Source organism: Oryza sativa, chromosome 1, assembly GCF_034140825.1.
Source record: "Oryza sativa Japonica Group chromosome 1, ASM3414082v1".
Lineage (NCBI taxonomy): Eukaryota > Viridiplantae > Streptophyta > Magnoliopsida > Poales > Poaceae > Oryza > Oryza sativa.
The window spans coordinates 24,692,893-24,712,022 of record NC_089035.1 but is presented as its reverse complement, the minus strand read 5'-3'; the positions used below and the strand labels follow the sequence as shown (position 1 = coordinate 24,712,022).

General features: G+C 43.6%; 2 protein-coding genes across 2 annotated transcripts; one reads left to right on the top strand and one right to left on the bottom strand.

Annotated features, from left to right (window-relative positions):
• Positions 1–7,133: 7,133 nt before the first annotated feature.
• Positions 7,134–10,131, bottom strand: LOC4327731 (V-type proton ATPase subunit c''2). Its single transcript, XM_015793898.2, has 4 exons — positions 9,797–10,131; positions 9,606–9,683; positions 7,657–7,827; positions 7,134–7,579 (listed from the first exon to the last, which is right to left on the bottom strand). Exons 1-4 carry the CDS (start codon positions 9,907–9,909, stop codon positions 7,411–7,413), a joined length of 531 nt encoding a protein of 176 aa, XP_015649384.1. The 5' UTR covers positions 9,910–10,131; the 3' UTR covers positions 7,134–7,410.
• Positions 10,132–11,275: 1,144 nt separating this feature from the next.
• LOC107277719 (uncharacterized) lies at positions 11,276–13,799 on the top strand. The gene has a single exon (XM_015783122.3). It carries the CDS (start codon positions 12,766–12,768, stop codon positions 13,510–13,512), a length of 747 nt encoding a protein of 248 aa, XP_015638608.2. The 5' UTR covers positions 11,276–12,765; the 3' UTR covers positions 13,513–13,799.
• The last annotated feature ends 5,331 nt before the right edge of the window (positions 13,800–19,130 follow it).

Genomic DNA, 19,130 nt, shown 5'->3' with positions numbered 1-19,130 from the left:
ATGGTTTTTAAGAGAGAAATTTCTAGTGAGGTGGATAAATCATTTTGACAACTGCATCAAGCTCGAGTATCCATTTCATTCGCCGCCGAAAATTGTACCTCCTCGCCAGCACGTCGAGTATTGCCATGCAGTCTTGATCAATCAATTTTGATGTCTCACCGCCCACATCAACTCCACCAGCACCAACCGCATCAGTGGCAACTTCCTCATCCCGGCCATCCTTCATGTCGACACTATCAACAGCGTGATATTGTCTCCTCCGCCGAAGAGGACGAGCATCATCACCCTACATCTCCAGATCGTTGCGGATGAGCTCCACGGCTCTCTGCACACCAGCAGTAGCACGTCCCATCGGTGACGCCTAACCCCACCATGTTTAGCACGTCGCCTAGCACTAACCGCACCAAGCCTTCATAAGCGAGCAGCTCAGGAAGCCTCCTCCATTGGTGTTCAGCGAGGGGTAGCCAGAATAAGAAGAGAAGATGGGGAAGAATGAGCTCAAAGGCATTTTTGTCCTAGATTATATTATAGTATATAGCCATATGTTGAGAGTAATATTTTATCGAATCCCTTTAGTAAAATGGCATTTGGGCAATACACACTTTTGACAAAATGGCATGATCTCAATTTTTTCAATGGGAGAGAGACGATGAAGAGTTGCCGTATGGGGTTTGGATTCAGGCTCGATGTAGATGGCTCGGCCGGGGCAAGCTTGGTGGCCCCATATTTAGGTCTACACACTTTTATTTTTCATAGCATCTAAAAAACCAAGAGCGTTGTTAAATTTAGTTCTCGACATGGAGAATATTTTCTTTTCAAAAGATTATCTCTTCATATCCTTGTGCACTCCAATAGCATGGGCAATACACAAAAGTATCAACTCTCGACTAGTGGTTTCAACCTCTACTTAGGCAAAAGCAATTGAAACCACTATTAAAGCAACCGTGTATTTACAATGTACGTAGGCATAGCCTAGGCAAGCCTATGTAACTTTTTTTTTAATTTTGGCCTCTTTTAATTGTGCTTCACTCCTATAATTTAGAAAAACATAAATTATTTACACATGTATCCCAAATTATACGAATTGTACTTCAATGGGAAGAAATAAATTATAAATAACTCCAAGAGTAATTACCATGTTCATTTCCTTTCCGTCTTCTCCCCAACTCCATCCATACCCAACATCACTGACCATCTGTGGACCCCCGTTTTTATAACAGGAATCAATCGTGTAAACAGTACCATTTCCCTGGATCAAGTAGTCTGGTACACACAAACTCATAGCTGAAATATCAAGTGCACATACACGAGAGTCTAGTACGAATTATTACATCATAAGCCCGCAGGCACAGTCTTAAATCATCGGACCGAGCGGTCCGGAATACATTCCAAAAACAGAAGTAGGTAAGGCAGCGGCACGCCATTGCCATAGGCAACGACCGTAACTAAGACCTACTGAGCGCCATCGTTCTCATCACCCTCCTGGTAATAGGCATAGGGATCCTCCGAAGCTTCATCTCCGGCCACTAATTAAGTTTGAATATTGCAAGGGTGAGTACCAACCGTACTCAGCAAGCCACCACAGCAATAATGCACATGACAGAGGAATTCAAAGGATGGCTATGGTTCTTTTGCACAAAGCAAGTTTTGTAATTCTTTTCACAAGCCTAAGACCTAGCATAGACTGATCAAGTTTTAATATCAGTGTTCCCATTAAACAATGACGGTTCTGTCCACCATCCATTGTGATCCCAAGGATAGCTTCCCGCCATTGAGTCGTCATGGTTTTCTGAGGACGTCCACATTCCCGCCTCTCAGGAAGTGGCTCCATCAGCATAAAAATCATCATGTAATATCCCATCCCACACAAGTTAAAGAATTTAGAGTCTAGCCAAGTGTAATACATGTCCCGGTGCTCAATAACCGCGAGCACGGCTATTCGAATAGATTTGGTTTACTCACACTGCAATGGATGTACACTTTACCCGTACTCCGCGACTGCCCAACACATGAGCCTCGTCCCAACACATGAGACGCGTCATGGCAAAGCTTTTCGATAACCTCGCATTGACAGTACCCGCTCCATGAACTTAAATCCTCATGCACTCTAGGCGTCTATGTTTCTAGCAGTGAGAGGAGTTCTGGCGCTCCCGGAAAAGAGAAGTCTCACACACATATTAAATTATGGTTCAAGTTAAGTTCTCTCTCTCACACACTCATGGCAGTCCTACCAATGGTGACACCGATGTAGGGCACGCCTCTCGGTCCTACCTCAACGGCTGTCCCACCGTAGCGCACCTGCCTCACTCAGGGGTGAACCATCTATGCAGGGATACTGCCTCCGCTCGGCTATCTACTCCGCTAGGTCTATACCCATACGAGAAGTGCGGTTGTACGGGGGTCGTTTCATGCTTAACTTCATGGCTCGGTCCTTAATTGACCGGGGACGGTACTAGCCTTTTCTAGATACCACCCAAATCCTCCGTCCGCCCCAGTCGAAAACAATTGTTTTCACTTTATTTTCCTTTCACAAATCATGTCATCAATTTCATGGCAATGTGGCGCTCATGTCTCCACATGCCACATCTCAATTACCTTCCCAAAGGTAATTGCCCAAGCATTTAGTATTTGATAAATATGAGTATGCATGATTCTAGAATAGCATTTCTAAGCAATTGTCATAATTGACTAGGGACTCATACGTAAACATGGTTACGAAGGAATAAGGGGTAAACAATAATCAAGGCATGGTATAAACACAAGTAGGATGTTCATCATTGCATGTAATTTTATTTATAAACGAAATAATTTCACAATTAGGATCAACATGTTCAAGGGATAGTGATGACTTGCCTTGCTCAAAGTCTTGCGGTTCTTGGTCCTCGCTTGGATCTGCAACTCCCTCGGGCTCTAAAATTACGTGCGAAGAAACGATTTGAATTCGGTTAAAATTCAAATAAAGATCCAAATAAATCCAAATGGAAGTCGAATGCGAAAGTTGATTCTTTTATATTAACTTTACTATTCGCGAACTAGGGCAAATCCAATTTCGATTTATACATCCTAAACTATTTTGCGGGTATAAATATTTTGTTAGCATAAGTTTTTAATTTAATCTACCCGAGCATTATATCCATATAATAGGTTAGAAATTTTCTATCGTGAGCTAAATATCGGACGAAATCCAAAAATTATCTTATAATATTATACGATTTAATTTAGCCTATGACTAACCGATTAAATATAATATACGTCTAAAATTCCTAGTGATTAAATCCGAACTTCTACCGTGAATCGATTACTTATAGAGATTATCCAAAACTAATCTGTAATAGTCTATAAAAATTCATCTAATTGTTTAGTCGTTATTTACATCTAAACTACTACCGCGAATTGATTTCTTTTAGAAATTACCAAGAATAATCTATAATTTATATTAAATTTTGCAATTCTATGACCATAATTAATCTATAATTAAATTCTAATTATTTTAGATTTTCTTAAACTATTAACCTCCTTAATTTCTTCCTAATTTTCTATTTATTTTTCCTTTTATTTTTCTCCATTCTCTCTTCTCTTTTTCTTTCTTTTTCTTACTTTTCTCTCTCTCTCTCTCTTTCTTTCTTTTCTCTCTTTCTCTCTTTTTCTCTCTGTCGGCCTCTCTTTTCCTCTCCCTCTCTCTCTCGGCTCTCTCCCACCCGAGCGGCGGCGGCGGTGGACGCGAGGGGAAAGGAGGGCGGCTCACCGGCGGCGGCAGCGGCGACAACGGCGGCGGCGACGGTGGCGCACGGCGGCACGGGAACGGCGGCGCGGCGGCACGGGAGCGGCGGCGCGGCGGCACGGGAACGGCGGCGTGGTGGCACGAGAGCGGCGGCGCAGTGGAGAGGGAAGAGGGGAGGAAGGGTGAGATGGGGTGGGGGGAAAATGGAGAGAGGGGGGTATTTGTAGAGAGGGGAAAAGGAGAGGGGGAGGGGCGGCGGCGTAATGGCGACGCGACGGCGGCGCTCAGGGCGGGACGACGGCGACGCGCGGGCGGCGACGCGATGGCGGCGCGGGGCTCGGAGCGGCGATGCGACGGGCGGCGGTGCGGGGCTCGAGACGGGCGACGCGACGGGTGGAGTGGGGCTCGACGCGGCGATGGTGACGGCGCGCGGCGATGGGACGGCGACGCGGCGGGTGGCGAGCGAGCGGCGTGACAGGCGGGGCGACGCGACGCGCGCGGCGGCACGGGGCTCGGCGCGATGGTCCGGGCGGCGCGGCAGCGGCGCAGGGCGACGGCGAGGGGACGGCCGTGCGGCGGGGCGCAGGCGCGAGGGGACGAGCGCGAGGCCGACGGCGACGCGACGGTGATGGCGCGGCAGCGGCGGCGGCGCGCGCGATGGGCAGGCGACGCGGCGCACGCGGCAGGGGAGGGGGCGGGGCTAGGAGGACCACGATCGAACACCTATGCCGCAATGAACAGTAACTTTTCCTATTTATCCCGATTTTAGCCCATTTTCTATTTAAATATAGCCCTATAAATTCTAATTTTTGCATAAATGAAGTTTACTCCATATTTGTGTTATCCTAACTAAAAATTCACCCTAATTTAATATCACTCATATTTTGTTTATATAATTTATTTGAATTTTTAATTAGGGTTAATTCTCATTCCATCGTACTAAAATTTAATTATTGCTAATATGGTCGCGATAATATTTTATTTATTTCCAATCCCACCTAATCTTTATTTTAATTTATATTTTAATTATTTATTTAGCCAACTTGATTTTTAGGGTTTATTCCTAGTTAGTTATTCATTATTCGCGATTAATAAATTCTGAGATCAAAATCCAATGAAATAGGCGAATAAAATCGGCATGATGCAATTTATTACTTAAAAAGTTTTTGAAAATCCGTATTTTTGGTGCTTTGATTTCGTTGGTCGAATTTTCAGGGTGTTACACCATCCTAGCCCTTTACCGCCAAGCCACCGTGTCAGCCATACCTCTGGGGGTCCCGTTCTATCCTACTCCGCCACACTTTGGTGAACGCTTTCACCTCCCTCTTTCCCCATCGTTCTGGACTTGACCTTGCTCAATGTACTAGGCATGTGGTGGGTGGGGACGGTGGCAGGTGCTGGTGAGGCGGCTTGGTTGCGAGCTCCGTGCAATGTAGAGAGGGTAGGCTCAGACACCGCCTCCTTCCCTTCCCCATCTCCGATCGCTGTTAGCCGCTAGATTTGGGCACAAGGTTGCCGACCTCTTCTTCCCTAGTTGTTGGTTTGCTCGATGGTAGTGATGGTGGTGGCCGGGGTCCTCTCGACGGTGAGAGAAAGGTGCACTCTTCGTCCCTCCTCTATCGCTTTGGATGGTCGCCGACCAGATCAGACCATTTTCACCTTTTCCCCCTAAGCCACTCGTAAATTCATTGGGCTACTCTGACACCCATGAAGCCCTCTCGCACCTCCACCGTGGCATCTGAGCCTAGCTAGAGGTTGAGACCGTGGGCTGAGGCACGACATTAGGCATGCTCTAACAGACTTTCCATATCCTGTCGTTTAGTTCCATCTCTATATACATACTCCAACATATTCCCATACACTCCAATAGACTCTCCGTATAAATCACAATAGAAATTAGGAAAATTGGTACGGAGAGCTAGGCCCCATCGATTCCATGATTTGGCATGCCATATGGGATTGCCATTTATTTAGAAACTCTATTGGAAGGCCGTGGCACGGACGCAGAAGATGGTGAGGTCCGGCCGGAAGTCGGCGGTGACCATCTCCAGGAACTGCGCTTCAGCAACTTCATCTTGAAGTTGATGGCGAAAGAGAGGAGGTAGAGGTTCTAGAGCAGGTTGTCGCCGGTGTTGCGGTGACAGAGGCACTGAGACCGCCGGCTTCTTCTTCTTCTGCGGTGGTGGAGGAGGACCCACCTGCACTCACCGGCAAGGAGGTGGCGGGAGCAGCATGCAAGGACGATGGCACTGGTGGATCGCGAGGGCGACGGAGACCTTGGCGAGGAGTGCGAGGGAGGAGGGGAGAGGCCTCGGCGCCGGCAGCAACAGGGAGCGCTGGTAGAAGAAGCGGCGTCGCAGCGAGCGGATGACGGCGTCGAGGAGGCACGACGAGATCACCCTCGACACCGCCCCGACCTCGCCGACGCCGTGCCGTCGTTGTCCACCTCGGCCGCCGAAGACGACGACCCCTTTCTTCTAGCTGGCTTCATCTCCATGCCTTTGGACTTCTCCTGACTCCCGAGAGAGAGAGAGAGAGAGAGATTGTGGAGGGGAAGGGATCGAAGGAGATAAGGTAGATGAGACCTTATCCCGTTGTGACGGGATACTGTTGTGTAGATTTTCTCTATAAAAATTAAAGATGTTTTTGCCGGTATTTGGGTATGTCATCCGTATTTGAGTCGGTTTTTAAGTTCGTTCGCTTTTGGAAACACATATCCGTGTTTGAGTCGGATATTAAGTTTGTTTGCTTTTGAAAATACAAAAGGAGTCGTATAAGAAATCTCTTTAAAATAACTCACATGCTACTTTGAGATGAAAGTCGGACTCCTAATTGCAGCTTATGATTTTTCTTAAAAAAATATTTAAGCGAATTTCCACAGTAAATTTCATTCTAACTAAACCGTATAACTATCAAAATAACATTCACCCGTTGCAACACACGGGTTTTTTTTCTAGTAAAATAAAATTTTAACCATCAATGAGTTCTTAATGCTTACTTAAAAATAAGTTGTATACATATATTTGCCCCCAAAAGTAATACTATAATATGACATTAACTTATTATAGTATTCAATTAATGATCGTAAATTATCTTGTCCTATATATTGAGTTTTTATGATCGAAGAGAGTATATCATTTCGCAACATTTTAATATAAAGATTTTGTATCCCTTCACATGTTGGCGATCATTTGGTTCCGTAAGTCATATCCATTGGTGAATTCAGATTTAGAACTGCGGGGTCTGGAATGTAACGACAATCTGCAGACATCTCTTAATAACTTTTCGTGAATATTTGCAACATAATTGAGCACAACGCACGCATCTCGCATTCTGAGTTCAACAATACCATCACCTAAAATAGGCTAGCCTGTTCATCTTTCTCGTTCAATAATGCAACAGCACTTGGCACTGAGCAAAATGTTGTTTGAAGTATTTTATTCCTGAGTTCAATGGTTTTATTCAATACGCAGACCACACTCTGCAAAAGCAATAGCACCTACAAGATACGCAGCAGTTATGTAGTCTTTACAGTAGGAACAGTATCTCTACCGTCAGATGCATCAAGCATCAATATACGTGATTTGCCAAAAATGCACAAACAAAAAAAAAGAAATAAAAACAACTGGACCAGATATTCTTCTGATAGGTCTCCCCGAAATAATTTACAGATTGCCATATGAATAGAACTAGGCTTTTGCAGGCCATGTTGCTTGAGATGACATGATTATGCCCACAATCACTCCAAACAGACCCAAGGCGCTGCCGAAGATCTCAATCACCAAGATCTTTACAAAGAGTGATGAATTCTGAGCATCAGACAATGCACAGCTGCTTCCAATTATTCCCACACAAACCCTGCCGATCACAAATTTAACCATCTGAGAACGTGAACCATGATACACAAGAAATAAGGCACAAGGATTGGTGCTTACCCGCAAACAAGATTAGCAAAGCCAACAATAAGACCAGACGCAAAGATTGCATAGCCAGCCCGGAGAGACTCTGGATGATGCACTAGAGCAGTTGGTACACTTTCAAGCTTAGTTTGGAGGATGATTGCCACGATAACACCATAAATTGCAACAGCCTCACAGAAGATGACACTGTAAAGCACAATTAGATGCATAGATGTCAGTATCGCAAGTTAAAAGTGAACACGGCTGTGATTCAAAAGGGTCTTTCAAGACATGTTCCAGAATATGAACTAGCAAATTAACAAAATAGTATATTTTAATATTAATGGTGGAAATAAAGGCTATGCAGATGAAATCCTAGAGGCCATGTATGTAACTGTTTTGTACAACTGATGCAAAAAACTAAACTTAATGCAGTTAACATAACTATACATCTTATAAAACATTCAGTGGCCACTTCTATGAATTGTAGCATCCGATTTATTCACAATAAAATGCACCATGTATCCACCGAAGCACGATGGATTGCTTTGAGCAGACAAACAAATGTTAAGTCCCTTAGTCATGCTGCATTGTCATTTACTGTAGAGTGCACACACTGTTTGTAGAGTAGATAAGCACACAATGTGTGCCTCTTTTCTTCAGCCATTCAGGGTACTTGAAATGACTGAAAAGATTGTAGTTAAGCACCATATCTAGTTTTCAGAATGTGCAAAATAAAGCATGACAGTCACACTGCTATCAGTAACCATCTGTCGGGAACATAATCAGATTCTTGCTAGTACTATCGCTCTCTTGCTGCTGGTTTATAAAATGAGAAATGCGGTGGACCAAATAAAATTGGAGAACTTTAGGTTTGACTTGTCAACAGAAAGCACCAAACACTTCCTCAGTATCTCCATATTTTTCAAGCGTGCTATAATGATCAGGCAATGTTACCTAAGTTGTGAAGTGACCATTAGACAGACCAAAAGTTCAGCTCCTAATTGCACACCAGACTGGTGTTCATCGCATAAATCGCACGTATGTGCATAGTTGTCCTACATGATACTATGGATGTAGAACCTAATGTTCCACTGCACATGTTACATTGCATGACGCAGTTGTCCTAGAGCACTACAATAGCTTAAGTACATATGACAGCATTATCATTAGTACAGTAGCCCACATTCTAGTTACACCAGTACACCACTACGATTGCTTATAATCGAGCAAACATGCCCCAAATAACGTAAAGGAAAATACAAGTAAAACACAGATGCTAAGCAATGGGTTAAAAGATACAGGCTGGCTAAGGAACTGGACTGATCCCACAAGAGCAGTTAAAAGAACTTGACTACCCTAACCAGAGCAAACGTGGAAACAGCAGAGGCAACATTTGCCTCCAGCTTTAATTTTGTAGCAAAGGTGAAGCAAACGAGATGGCATAATGCTAAAAATTGGATATTGCTAACAGATAAATTATGCCATGTAACTTAAATATACAAGGCGTAATAATTGAAAGCCATGATGAAAGGGCACTCTACAAAACCAACTGCCTAGAGGAACAGTGTGGTAATCAATCTCCCTAGATACAAAATGCATGGAATTCTATGTCCAGCAGTTTTCGCGTATTGTTGGCATTTTTACGGATCTCATTACTGTCAAAATCAATGGGACACTTGCAAGATGGCATCCGATTAGTCCTAGAAAGAAACCTATCTGATAATCTAAGTCAATTCATGTTATTAACTAGTACTGGCACTCAAGTAATCCGCCCGAGGAAGTACTTATGATGTACATATCAGCAGCTCTGAACAATTTCATGTGCTCATATCAAAATATCCCCTATCCGCACTAACAGAAAAAAACATCACTCGAGCTATTCAGCCAAACCCTAAATCGCATCAGCAAGCCGCCCAATCACGAAATCGACAGCCAGGCGGTCGAGAACGAAATCAGATGAGAAAGAAGCAAGAATCGGGCACCTGATGAGGTTCTTGGAGGTGATCCTGGGGGCCTTGATGGCGGCCCCGATGAGGCTGCTCCCCGTGATGAAGATCCCCCTGCAAGCAAAAAGAGCACCAACGCGCGATGAGGACGGCGCGCGAACCGGGGGCTTTCGCAGATCCGGCGACGCAGATCGATCGAGCGAGCGAGGGGTTGGGGGGGAACTCACCAGGCGGCGCCGAGGACGGAGACGCCGATGGAGACGGCTATGCCGATGGCGGAGAAGGTGTAGGGCGAGATCTGCACGAGCGCGCGCGCCCACGACGACGAATCAGACGACATCCTCGCTACACCACCTCCGGATCCCACGCCGCGGCGGCGAGGCGATCTCCCTCCCTCTCTCCCTCTCTCTCTCTCTCTCCTTCGCGCGCGCGGCGAGGGGCGGGGAGGGGCGGGGGCTGGATCGATCGGAGGAGGAGGAAGGGCGAGATTGGGGAAGGGAAGAAGACTCGGGTGTCGGGTCGGGAGAGGGAGACGAGACGAGACGTCGTCACACGATGGCACGACGAGGAGATGTGTGTGTGTGTCCGTTTCTTGTTCGCACGAGACCGGGACGGGGCGTGGGGGGTCTGGGGGCAACGAGAGGCTGTGGTTGTGGTCCGTCCGATTTATTGATGGACGGTTCAGGGCTTCAGGTGGATTGGGCACACGGGATCGGGAACGAGTTGGACTCAAAACATAGGCTCGGTTTTTTTAAAAAAAAACTTTTATACAATACAAAATAGAAAAGCATACGTCAATAGCATGTACTGAAACCATAGTTTGGTAGTATAAGATTCGATAAAACCATGGTTTCGGATAGGGATAGTTGGCACAGCCAATTTGTTTTTCTATTAACAACCATGGCTGTGTTCATTTGCTTGTGTTGAGAACTAATTTCCTTCACACAGAAAATGAGATACCTAATTAATATATGATTAATTAAGTATTAGTTTAAAAAAACTTGAAAATTGATTAATATGATTTTTTAAAAAAACTTTCATGTATAAACTTTTTGTAAAAAAGTACCATTTAATAGTTTAAAAAGTGTTAGCGCGAGAGAGTAAAGTTGGAAAAGTTGTCCAAAGAACATAGCCTATGTTAACGAGGCTTCCCCTCCTCTTCCACCGGCATAAGGGGAAAGCCAATGGAATGCTGCTCGCTCCGGTCATGGCGATGAACACGCGAACGATACATCGTCATCCACCTCCCCTCCTTTTCTTGAGTGGCAAAGCATATTTGAGTGGAGGAGGAACTGGTGGTTTTGTCGACACGTTGCAAGGAGAAAGACATCGTTGAATAAGCATGCAAGGAGTTCGCCTTTAGTGGGCCCGACGGGTATAGGTCGTTGGCCAGTTGGGAATGCACGTATATAGTGTTGTAGTTCACCTGACGGTTAGCGTGACAAGAAGAAGGCGTTTAGCAACAAGTAGGGAGAGGAGATTTATTTACAAAATAGACCATGCCCGTACTCCCTCCGTCCCAGAAAGAGGCGATTTCTGGAGGGGAGGATTTGTCCCACAAAGAAGCGATTCCTCCACAGAAAACAAGAAAACTTCAAGTCTATCATATCATTTGTGGGCCTAGGTGGACAGCGACTTCTCCTCCTCTCGTTCACACCTCACATTGCAAAAATCTTATCTCCTGCCCGTCTCTCACTCTTTCTCTCGTGTTTCTCTCCCATTCCCAAATCGATTGCATCGATGCAGCGGCGGTAAGATGCGAGACCTCACCAAGCTTCCGACCCCCTCCCCACCTCCCTCCCACTCCTCCCAGCACATCCCGGCGGTGGAGGTGATGGGGAGACGCGGCTTTGTCGGCGGCGGTGGAGGCGATGGGGAGACGCAGCTTCATCGGCGGTGGGGGCTTGTATGCCTAATTGCTTATCATTCCCGGAAGATTTGATGCGGTTGCTTGATGCACGAGCCGCGTTGGTGAAGGCAAACAACACTGCATTTCTTTTTTTTCTCTAGGTTCTTGCTATGTTCATGCACTGCTTTTCTTTTTTCTCTGGGTTCTTGCCATGTTTATGCTGTTGCCAGTAGTACTAGTATTTTCTCAATTGGAGAGATTTTCTTTTTAAGTATTTGCTTTCGGCAATGGAAACTTTTGGCATTTTTTATTCTGCGTCATATGCTTCTGGCATGTGTAATCAATAGATGCAGAGAAATGACATATGTAATCAACAGATGCAGAGAAATGACAGTAATATATGGATGTTGTCACGGAGGGTATTTTCATCATTTTACATTAGTACTAAATTTGCATCAGGGATCCAGGAATTGCTTCTTTCTAGAACGGAGGGAGTACTATCTACATGAAACATCGATGATACAAGATATCATCATAATACTTCGACGATTCCACCTCCAGAAACCAATGTCACATTCAAATATTATGATACTACGACTTATCATGATGTCTTGTCATGGATATATCATAATCAGACCACCATGATACGGCGAAAGTATCACACCTAACCATGCAGGCGGGGCGAGTTGCAGCAGCCCGCAACCCATTAGAGCAAGTATAATAGTGAGCTATAAGCCTACTGTAAGCTCAGGTATAGAAGAGAGATATTGAAAAATTAAGGATACTGGCTCTCATGCAAGAGCTAGCTTATCATAAGGTCCAAGACAAATGCATTAAATATATAAGTGAGAGATAGAGAGATAAAAAGAAAATTGTAGCCAATTTTATAGCTAATCTATTATATATATTGGCTTTGAGATGGGCTAATATTAGGAAGTGGGCTCTATTATTACCCTTGCTGTTAGCAGTGTTTGTTGCAGCCTGCAAACCCACAAACTATCTGCTGGGCTATTCGCGGCCAGTCCGCCAACCCATAAACAAACCCACCAGGCCACCACACACACATCGCTACTTTACTGCCTCACTTTCACTGCCACGCATCAATCTACCTGTGTAGGTGGAGGAGCAGCGGATGGTTCGGCTTCGGGCACTGTATGACGAGCGAACGCCGTGCACAACAATGGAGGAAGATGGGATCGACGAGGAGAGGTTTCGGCGGCGGCGGAGGACGATAGGCATGCGACGGCCATCGGCGAGGATCAGTAGGGGAGCCGCGTGCGGGTTCGTAGACGTGGTTAATGGGCCGATGTATGTGACGGCCCACGTTTTTTCCGTTGACAGAAATACATGGCGGTGTTTTATCACCGCCAGCGTCACAGACGGAAACGGAGTACACGACTCCGAATCCGATGCGAGGAGAAGCCTTCGCCTCTTCATATGGCAGGCGAAGGCCGCGGCCGCGTCGTCTCTCGTCTCTCGTGCGGCGCGCGCATGGCTTCTCCTCCTCCCGGCGACGACGAGGCGGCGAGGGCTCTCGCGCTGGAGCAATGCGAGAGGGACTTCAACGCGGTGATCGACCGCATGCTCAACCTCAACCTCGACGGCGATGACGCCGCCGCCTCCTCCGCCGCTTCTCCCGAGCCTCCGGCACCGCAAGCCGCGCCCGCACCCGAGGTCGCCGCCGCCGCCGCAGTCGACGGTGCAGCACGGGGCGACCGCGGGTACTGGGTCGAGACCATGATGCGCGAGCTGTGGGCCGCCGCCTCCATGGACGACGCCAGGGAGCGCGGCGCCAGGGTGCTCGACGCGTTCGGGGCCGCTGTCGGCGCTGGCACCGCCGCGAGGCTGGACGCCGCGTCGAGGCAGATCGGGTTCCTCAAGAGGGCGGTGCTGTTCCACCACCGGCTGCGGACCGCGCAGGAGAAGGCGCAGCGGGAGCTCCGGTGGCAGCTCGACGACTACAGGGAGCAGGTGCGGCGGCTGGAGGCGTCCAACTACGCGCTGTCCCTGCACCTCCGGCAGGCCGACCTGCGCCGCGGCGGCGGTGGCGGCGGCGCCATGCCCCACGGCCCCGGCAACCCGGAGATCTTCTGACCTAACCTGACCGGATCACTGACCAATCTGACATAATCGACATGGCGCCATGGCCAGCATTTCAGGAACCAATTGAGGATAGGTTTCACTGATCTCTTGGCAATGGTTGCTGGCTAACTCGACCGGCTGACCAAACAATGAAACAAAGATTCAAACAAGATATGCATAATGAAGTGAGCCAACGACTAACAATTCGCAAATGTTCTTGAAAAACGGCTTGGTACAAGGTGAGCACTGAGCAGTGATATACAAGAGGCAAATGGTTTTGTAGGAGGTTAGAGAGGGGAGATTAGACATTTAGAAGCTGTTGTCTATTTGTTATTAATCCTTAATTAAGGTCTTCGTTTTCTTAACAATATCTAAATGTTTCTACCATTATATTTATATTTTTGGTAGTGGTATACTCCATCCCACCCGAGAAGAAATTGAATGGACTAGGCTAATGCGACGATCAATACTGAATGTTTTTCGTTTTGAAATATGACGATCAAAAGTAAATGGAGGAAGTACCTTTTAGAGAGTAGTAGTAAGGCTATGTTTAGTTCACATCAAAATTGGAAGTTTGGTTGAAATTTAAACGATTTGACGGAAAAGTTGAAAGTCTATGTGTGTAGGAAAGTTTGGATGTGGTGGAAAAGTTGAAAGTTTGAATAAATATTTTGGAACTAAACACCGCGTAAAGCATTCAATACCTGAGCATAAAAAAGAGAATTGATCTATCATTTACTCCCTTAGTCTCAAAATAAATTTATTTTCCACTTATCAGCACATATCAATAAAAGAATTAGAATAACCTCACTTTATCAAATGCTAGTGCAAATTATTTCTCTCTTTATTTTTAGATAAATAAAAGAGAAAAATGATCTTATTATGAGACGGAAAGACGGAGGGAGTACTTCGCTGTCGCTGATCGAGTAGTCGGATGATGATAACAAGGTGGAGAAACCTTGGAAATGCAGTACGGAGTACTTCCATGACGACCTGGTTGTTTGTGTATACACATCTTCTAGTTCTACCTTTCTTCCTTGTGTGCTTGTATTATCTCTCTGTTCTTTGCCAGTTGAATTCTAGTCAAACCATGAGAAATTCCGAGTCTCAAAACTTTAATCTGTTTAGGTGGATCCAGATAACAGTCTCGTTCAAATAACAGAATCCGTAGTGAGAACGCGCGCCAAACTGTCCGAAAACAAGAAGATGCGAGGTAGGAGTAGCTAGCACATAATGTTAACTACTGTATTTTAGACCAGAAATAATTAGCTCTCCTCCTCATCTTCTCCTCACTCTTCTTCTACCTACCGGCCTGACCACTCCTAATTGGTCAAGTGTCAACACTGGAGAGGCTAATTTGCAGCCTGCGTTGATCTATTCATGTCGATCGAACAAATTAACAGGAGATTTTGACCATATTAGTCGCACCTTTATATTGAAATCCACTGCAACTATATGATTGGCGTCCAGATCAACTGTTGTGGAAAGAACATGAGGTGTTCAGAGTTAATACAGTCATCATATGGATACAAGATACATTACATTATACATATTGTTTGCTTGCTCTGTGACAGTTGAATGGTATATATGTTCTGTATGTTCGCGTATAAATCACAATCGAATTTGTGAACAGTGTCATGCATGGGCTTGCAAATAGTAACAATAATAATATAATAATAACAATAACAACAACCTGCCTTTTTTTATGTTGCTGATCTCCTCTGAGTGCTGTTCTGACCGAGATATCATTGGAGAAACTAGAAGGAATTAGCTAGGCCGATGCAACATGCAAGTGATGTGTCACTTCCGGTCGAGTCTGTCTGTGCCGACACCCCTTTTTTTTTTATCCTGTTAATGAATTCCTGCTCAAGAACCATAACCATATAGCGACGCCATGGTGATCGAGAAAATTTGCGTTGATTTACTTTTGGGACGAAAATAAACTTGCGTTCGTTGAAAAATTTGCTCAAAGGAACGCAAATTTTCAACCATGGACATACATACACTCGGTTGTTCACTGTGTCCAGATCTTGCAATATCACCAACCTACCTACTGCAATCTGCATGCCATCACCCACGCACGCGAGACTACTCAGGCCTTGTCTACACCATGCTGCTACTGAATGTTTGATGCACGAATAGAGTATTAAATATAGACGAAAAAAATAACTAATTATATAAATTACGTGTAAATTACGAGACAAATCTTTTAAGCCTAATTATACCATGATTTGATAATGTTGTGCTACAGTAAACTTGTTAATGATAGATTAATTATGTTTAATAAATTCGTCTCGTGGTTTACATGTGGATTTTAATTTATTTTGTTATTAGACTACGTTTAATACTTCAAATGTGTGTCGGTATATTCTGTATAACACGCCAAAAATTTATACCCTTAGATCTAAACACAGCCTACTTTACAATGAGACTTTGCATTGCGGCTGCTACTACTTGCCTAGCGTTGACCAGGTCACGAGCTGGCTGCATCACCAAACCCTCCTCGTGTGAATCCCAAGAAACCTTGACCAACTCTCTTGGCAATGGTCAATGTATCATTTTTCCTTTTCTTTTTTGGATGTTAGGTCAACATATTCTACTTTTGTTGGGGTCAACAGTTGCAGCTTTACGCGACACTAGCACGGGTGGAAAGGCCATCGGATCAGAAATCGACGGCCCGGATTAATCGACCTCGGTGGAGAGACGGGTGATGAGGCCAGGGTCGTTTTGGTGACGTTCTCTGCGTCGATCTGAGCCGTCGGTCCGGTGATCGATGGGGCAGCTGAACCAGGTTTTTACGATTCCGATGAAATCCGGTCGGATTTCACGAAATTTCGACGTTTCGACAAGGCTCGAACGTAGAAACCGTTTAAAATTTTGAGGAGTTTCATCTAAATTCAAATTTGAATTGATAAAAAAGAAAAAAAATCATGTAAATACTATGATATTCACAGAATCTATTGGGATATAAATTTTCGAAAAAAATGATACATTGTGTATTTACTGAAAATTACATCATGAAAGAAAAGAATTTCAGCAAATTACCTCTATTACAAATTACTGATCGAAAATTCAATGATTTCGATCAGAATTTCGCCAAAATCGACCAGTTTTCGAGAACTTGTCGGCAAACTCAGTAAATTTGATTTATAAAATTTGTTCGGAATTTACCGGTTTTCTACCGGATTTCACGAAATTCCAAATTCCGCCTGACCGAAACGGAAGGTAATGTCGGAATCGTAAACGCTGAGCTGAACACACGATATGGAGAGTACCTGCGGGTGCATGTCATTATTAGCTAATTAAGTGGATTCTTAAGCGTAATTAACCAGGTCAACGGAAGCCTTGACCTGTTTGTCCATACAGGGTGTATTTGTATATACGTGAGTTTTTGGTTTGGGCATGCAGGAGCATTTCTGGTAACACGTAGTACGCCGTGTGTACGTGTACTCGCATTATATAACCAGATCAAATTAGCGACAAATATGATGTGATTATATGCAACATGATCAAGTACGTGAGATCACATGAGAAATTTGCCGCGTTTGCCTGCATGCGTACGATAACTTCCTCCTTTTTTTCTCCTCGGACTTGTTTGCGGCTGCGCCTTTCTGTTTCTGGCGTTGACGATTAATTCCTCTCTTTTATTACTGAAAAAAAGTACAACCTTCATTTTTAATGGATGACGCCGTTAACTTTTAAATACACTTTTAATCATTCGTCTTATTTAAAAGATTTATATAATTATCATTTATTTTGCTATGAATTATTTTACCACTACAAATATTTTAAGCGTGATTTATATCTCATTCATTTGCACAAAAAATTTTTAAAAAATGAGTGGTCAAACATGTATCTAAAAATCAATGGTGTTATCTATTAAAAAACAGAGTGAGTACCTGTTTTAGTAAAAAAATAAATCTCGGTGTCTTTCCTAAAAAATAAACCTGTACGTAGTTCAATTATTTGTGTGTTTCTTACACCTGTGTACACTTCTTTTTTCAACACAGATTTTACAAGAAAAACCAAATCAATTAAGAAGAACGCAACGAACAATCGTGTGATGATCTATGGTTGCGTGCATTTTCGTTCACCTCTCACTCTCTCTTCTCATTCAGCTTGATCCGTCCCTGCGTTGGAAAATATGTGTACACTTGCAAAGTTCACTGATGATTCCGTGTACATGTCAAAGTGTACTGCAATTCCGGTCTTCACCCAAACACCGTTACATATATATCTGTCCAAATTTGATGATCTGCCGTGGTGGAAATGTATTGTGGCCAACGGAAGAAGTTAATTCGAGGTCGTCGTCTTGTTCTGAAAATGACACGTATATATTACGGATATTTGTGCTGAATAATTCAAAGCTCGCGATTTCGAGTTGAGAGTTGTTCTTTTTTTTTTCTACGGAGCTATTACTGTTGGCATAAGTAGGTTAAAACAGAGGATGAGACAGAGATCTATGGAAACATCCATTCTCTAAGAAGAACAAAAAAAAGTAGAAACCGACAAGTTTAAATTGAACTTTCAATAGATTATATCTTCATCACATGCATGGTATTTACTCATGGTTTTCTCTCTCATCTGTGTCGTTCCATCTTATCTATTCCCTCTATCATAAAATATAAATAATAAAATATAAATAATAGATCAACATAATCTTCAAGACACTACTTTAACCAACGATATATATATATATATATATATATAAAGTAAGATGTTTTAAATAAAAAGAGCTGCATAATATTAGTTTGTTTAACATTAAATATAGTAATTCATCTTTTTTATTTTTTTCTATTAATAGTCAAAATTTAAAATGTTTGGCTTAACATTATTAAAAAAATCTATATTTTGAGACGGAGAGAGTAACTGTTGACTTTCGCTTACTACACTCCGGAGGTGAGACTGCGACTACCTAATTATCCGATTCATGAAAAAGAAAAAGATAGCTAAAATAATAGTCCAATTATACACCAGCTAAGACTTAAAAATACTTATAAATTAGCTCCTGCTTCATTGTAATATTCATCCGTTTTTAAATATATAACGCTCTTGATTTCAAACGTCTTATTGAAAAAAAATACTATGTAAATAAATTTAAAGTTACTTAAGTATGACTCTTGCTTTGGATAGTTACACTAAATATTTTAATAGATAAATGATTGATCTTTACATATAAAAGTCAGCAACTTTGTATATTAAAAACGAAGAAAATATTACCTATAATAAGTTGTTCCTGCAAGGAAAAACAACACTATCACTGTCCAAAAGAGGACGATAGAAACTGGCTAACCCAACAGCGATAATAAATACCCTCTCTTTGCATTTATAAATGTACTAATCAACATATAAGTGGAATGAGGGAATATATCACTGCGGTTAATGTTGATTTTTCCACCATATGTCTTCAAGTCTGAATATTAAATAAAATATTAACATCAGAACATAGTGAGTTCCTGCCATGATCACTAATGTTTCCTCCCGTACATGGAGTAGGTGCACCACATGCCGCCATGATCTCAAACTGGACTCAACTATAAGTGCGTTACAGTGCATAAAACTAAAATAACTAAACCGAGTCAACAAACTAACTGAATTGAATCGATCAAATTTAACAAATTAAATGAATC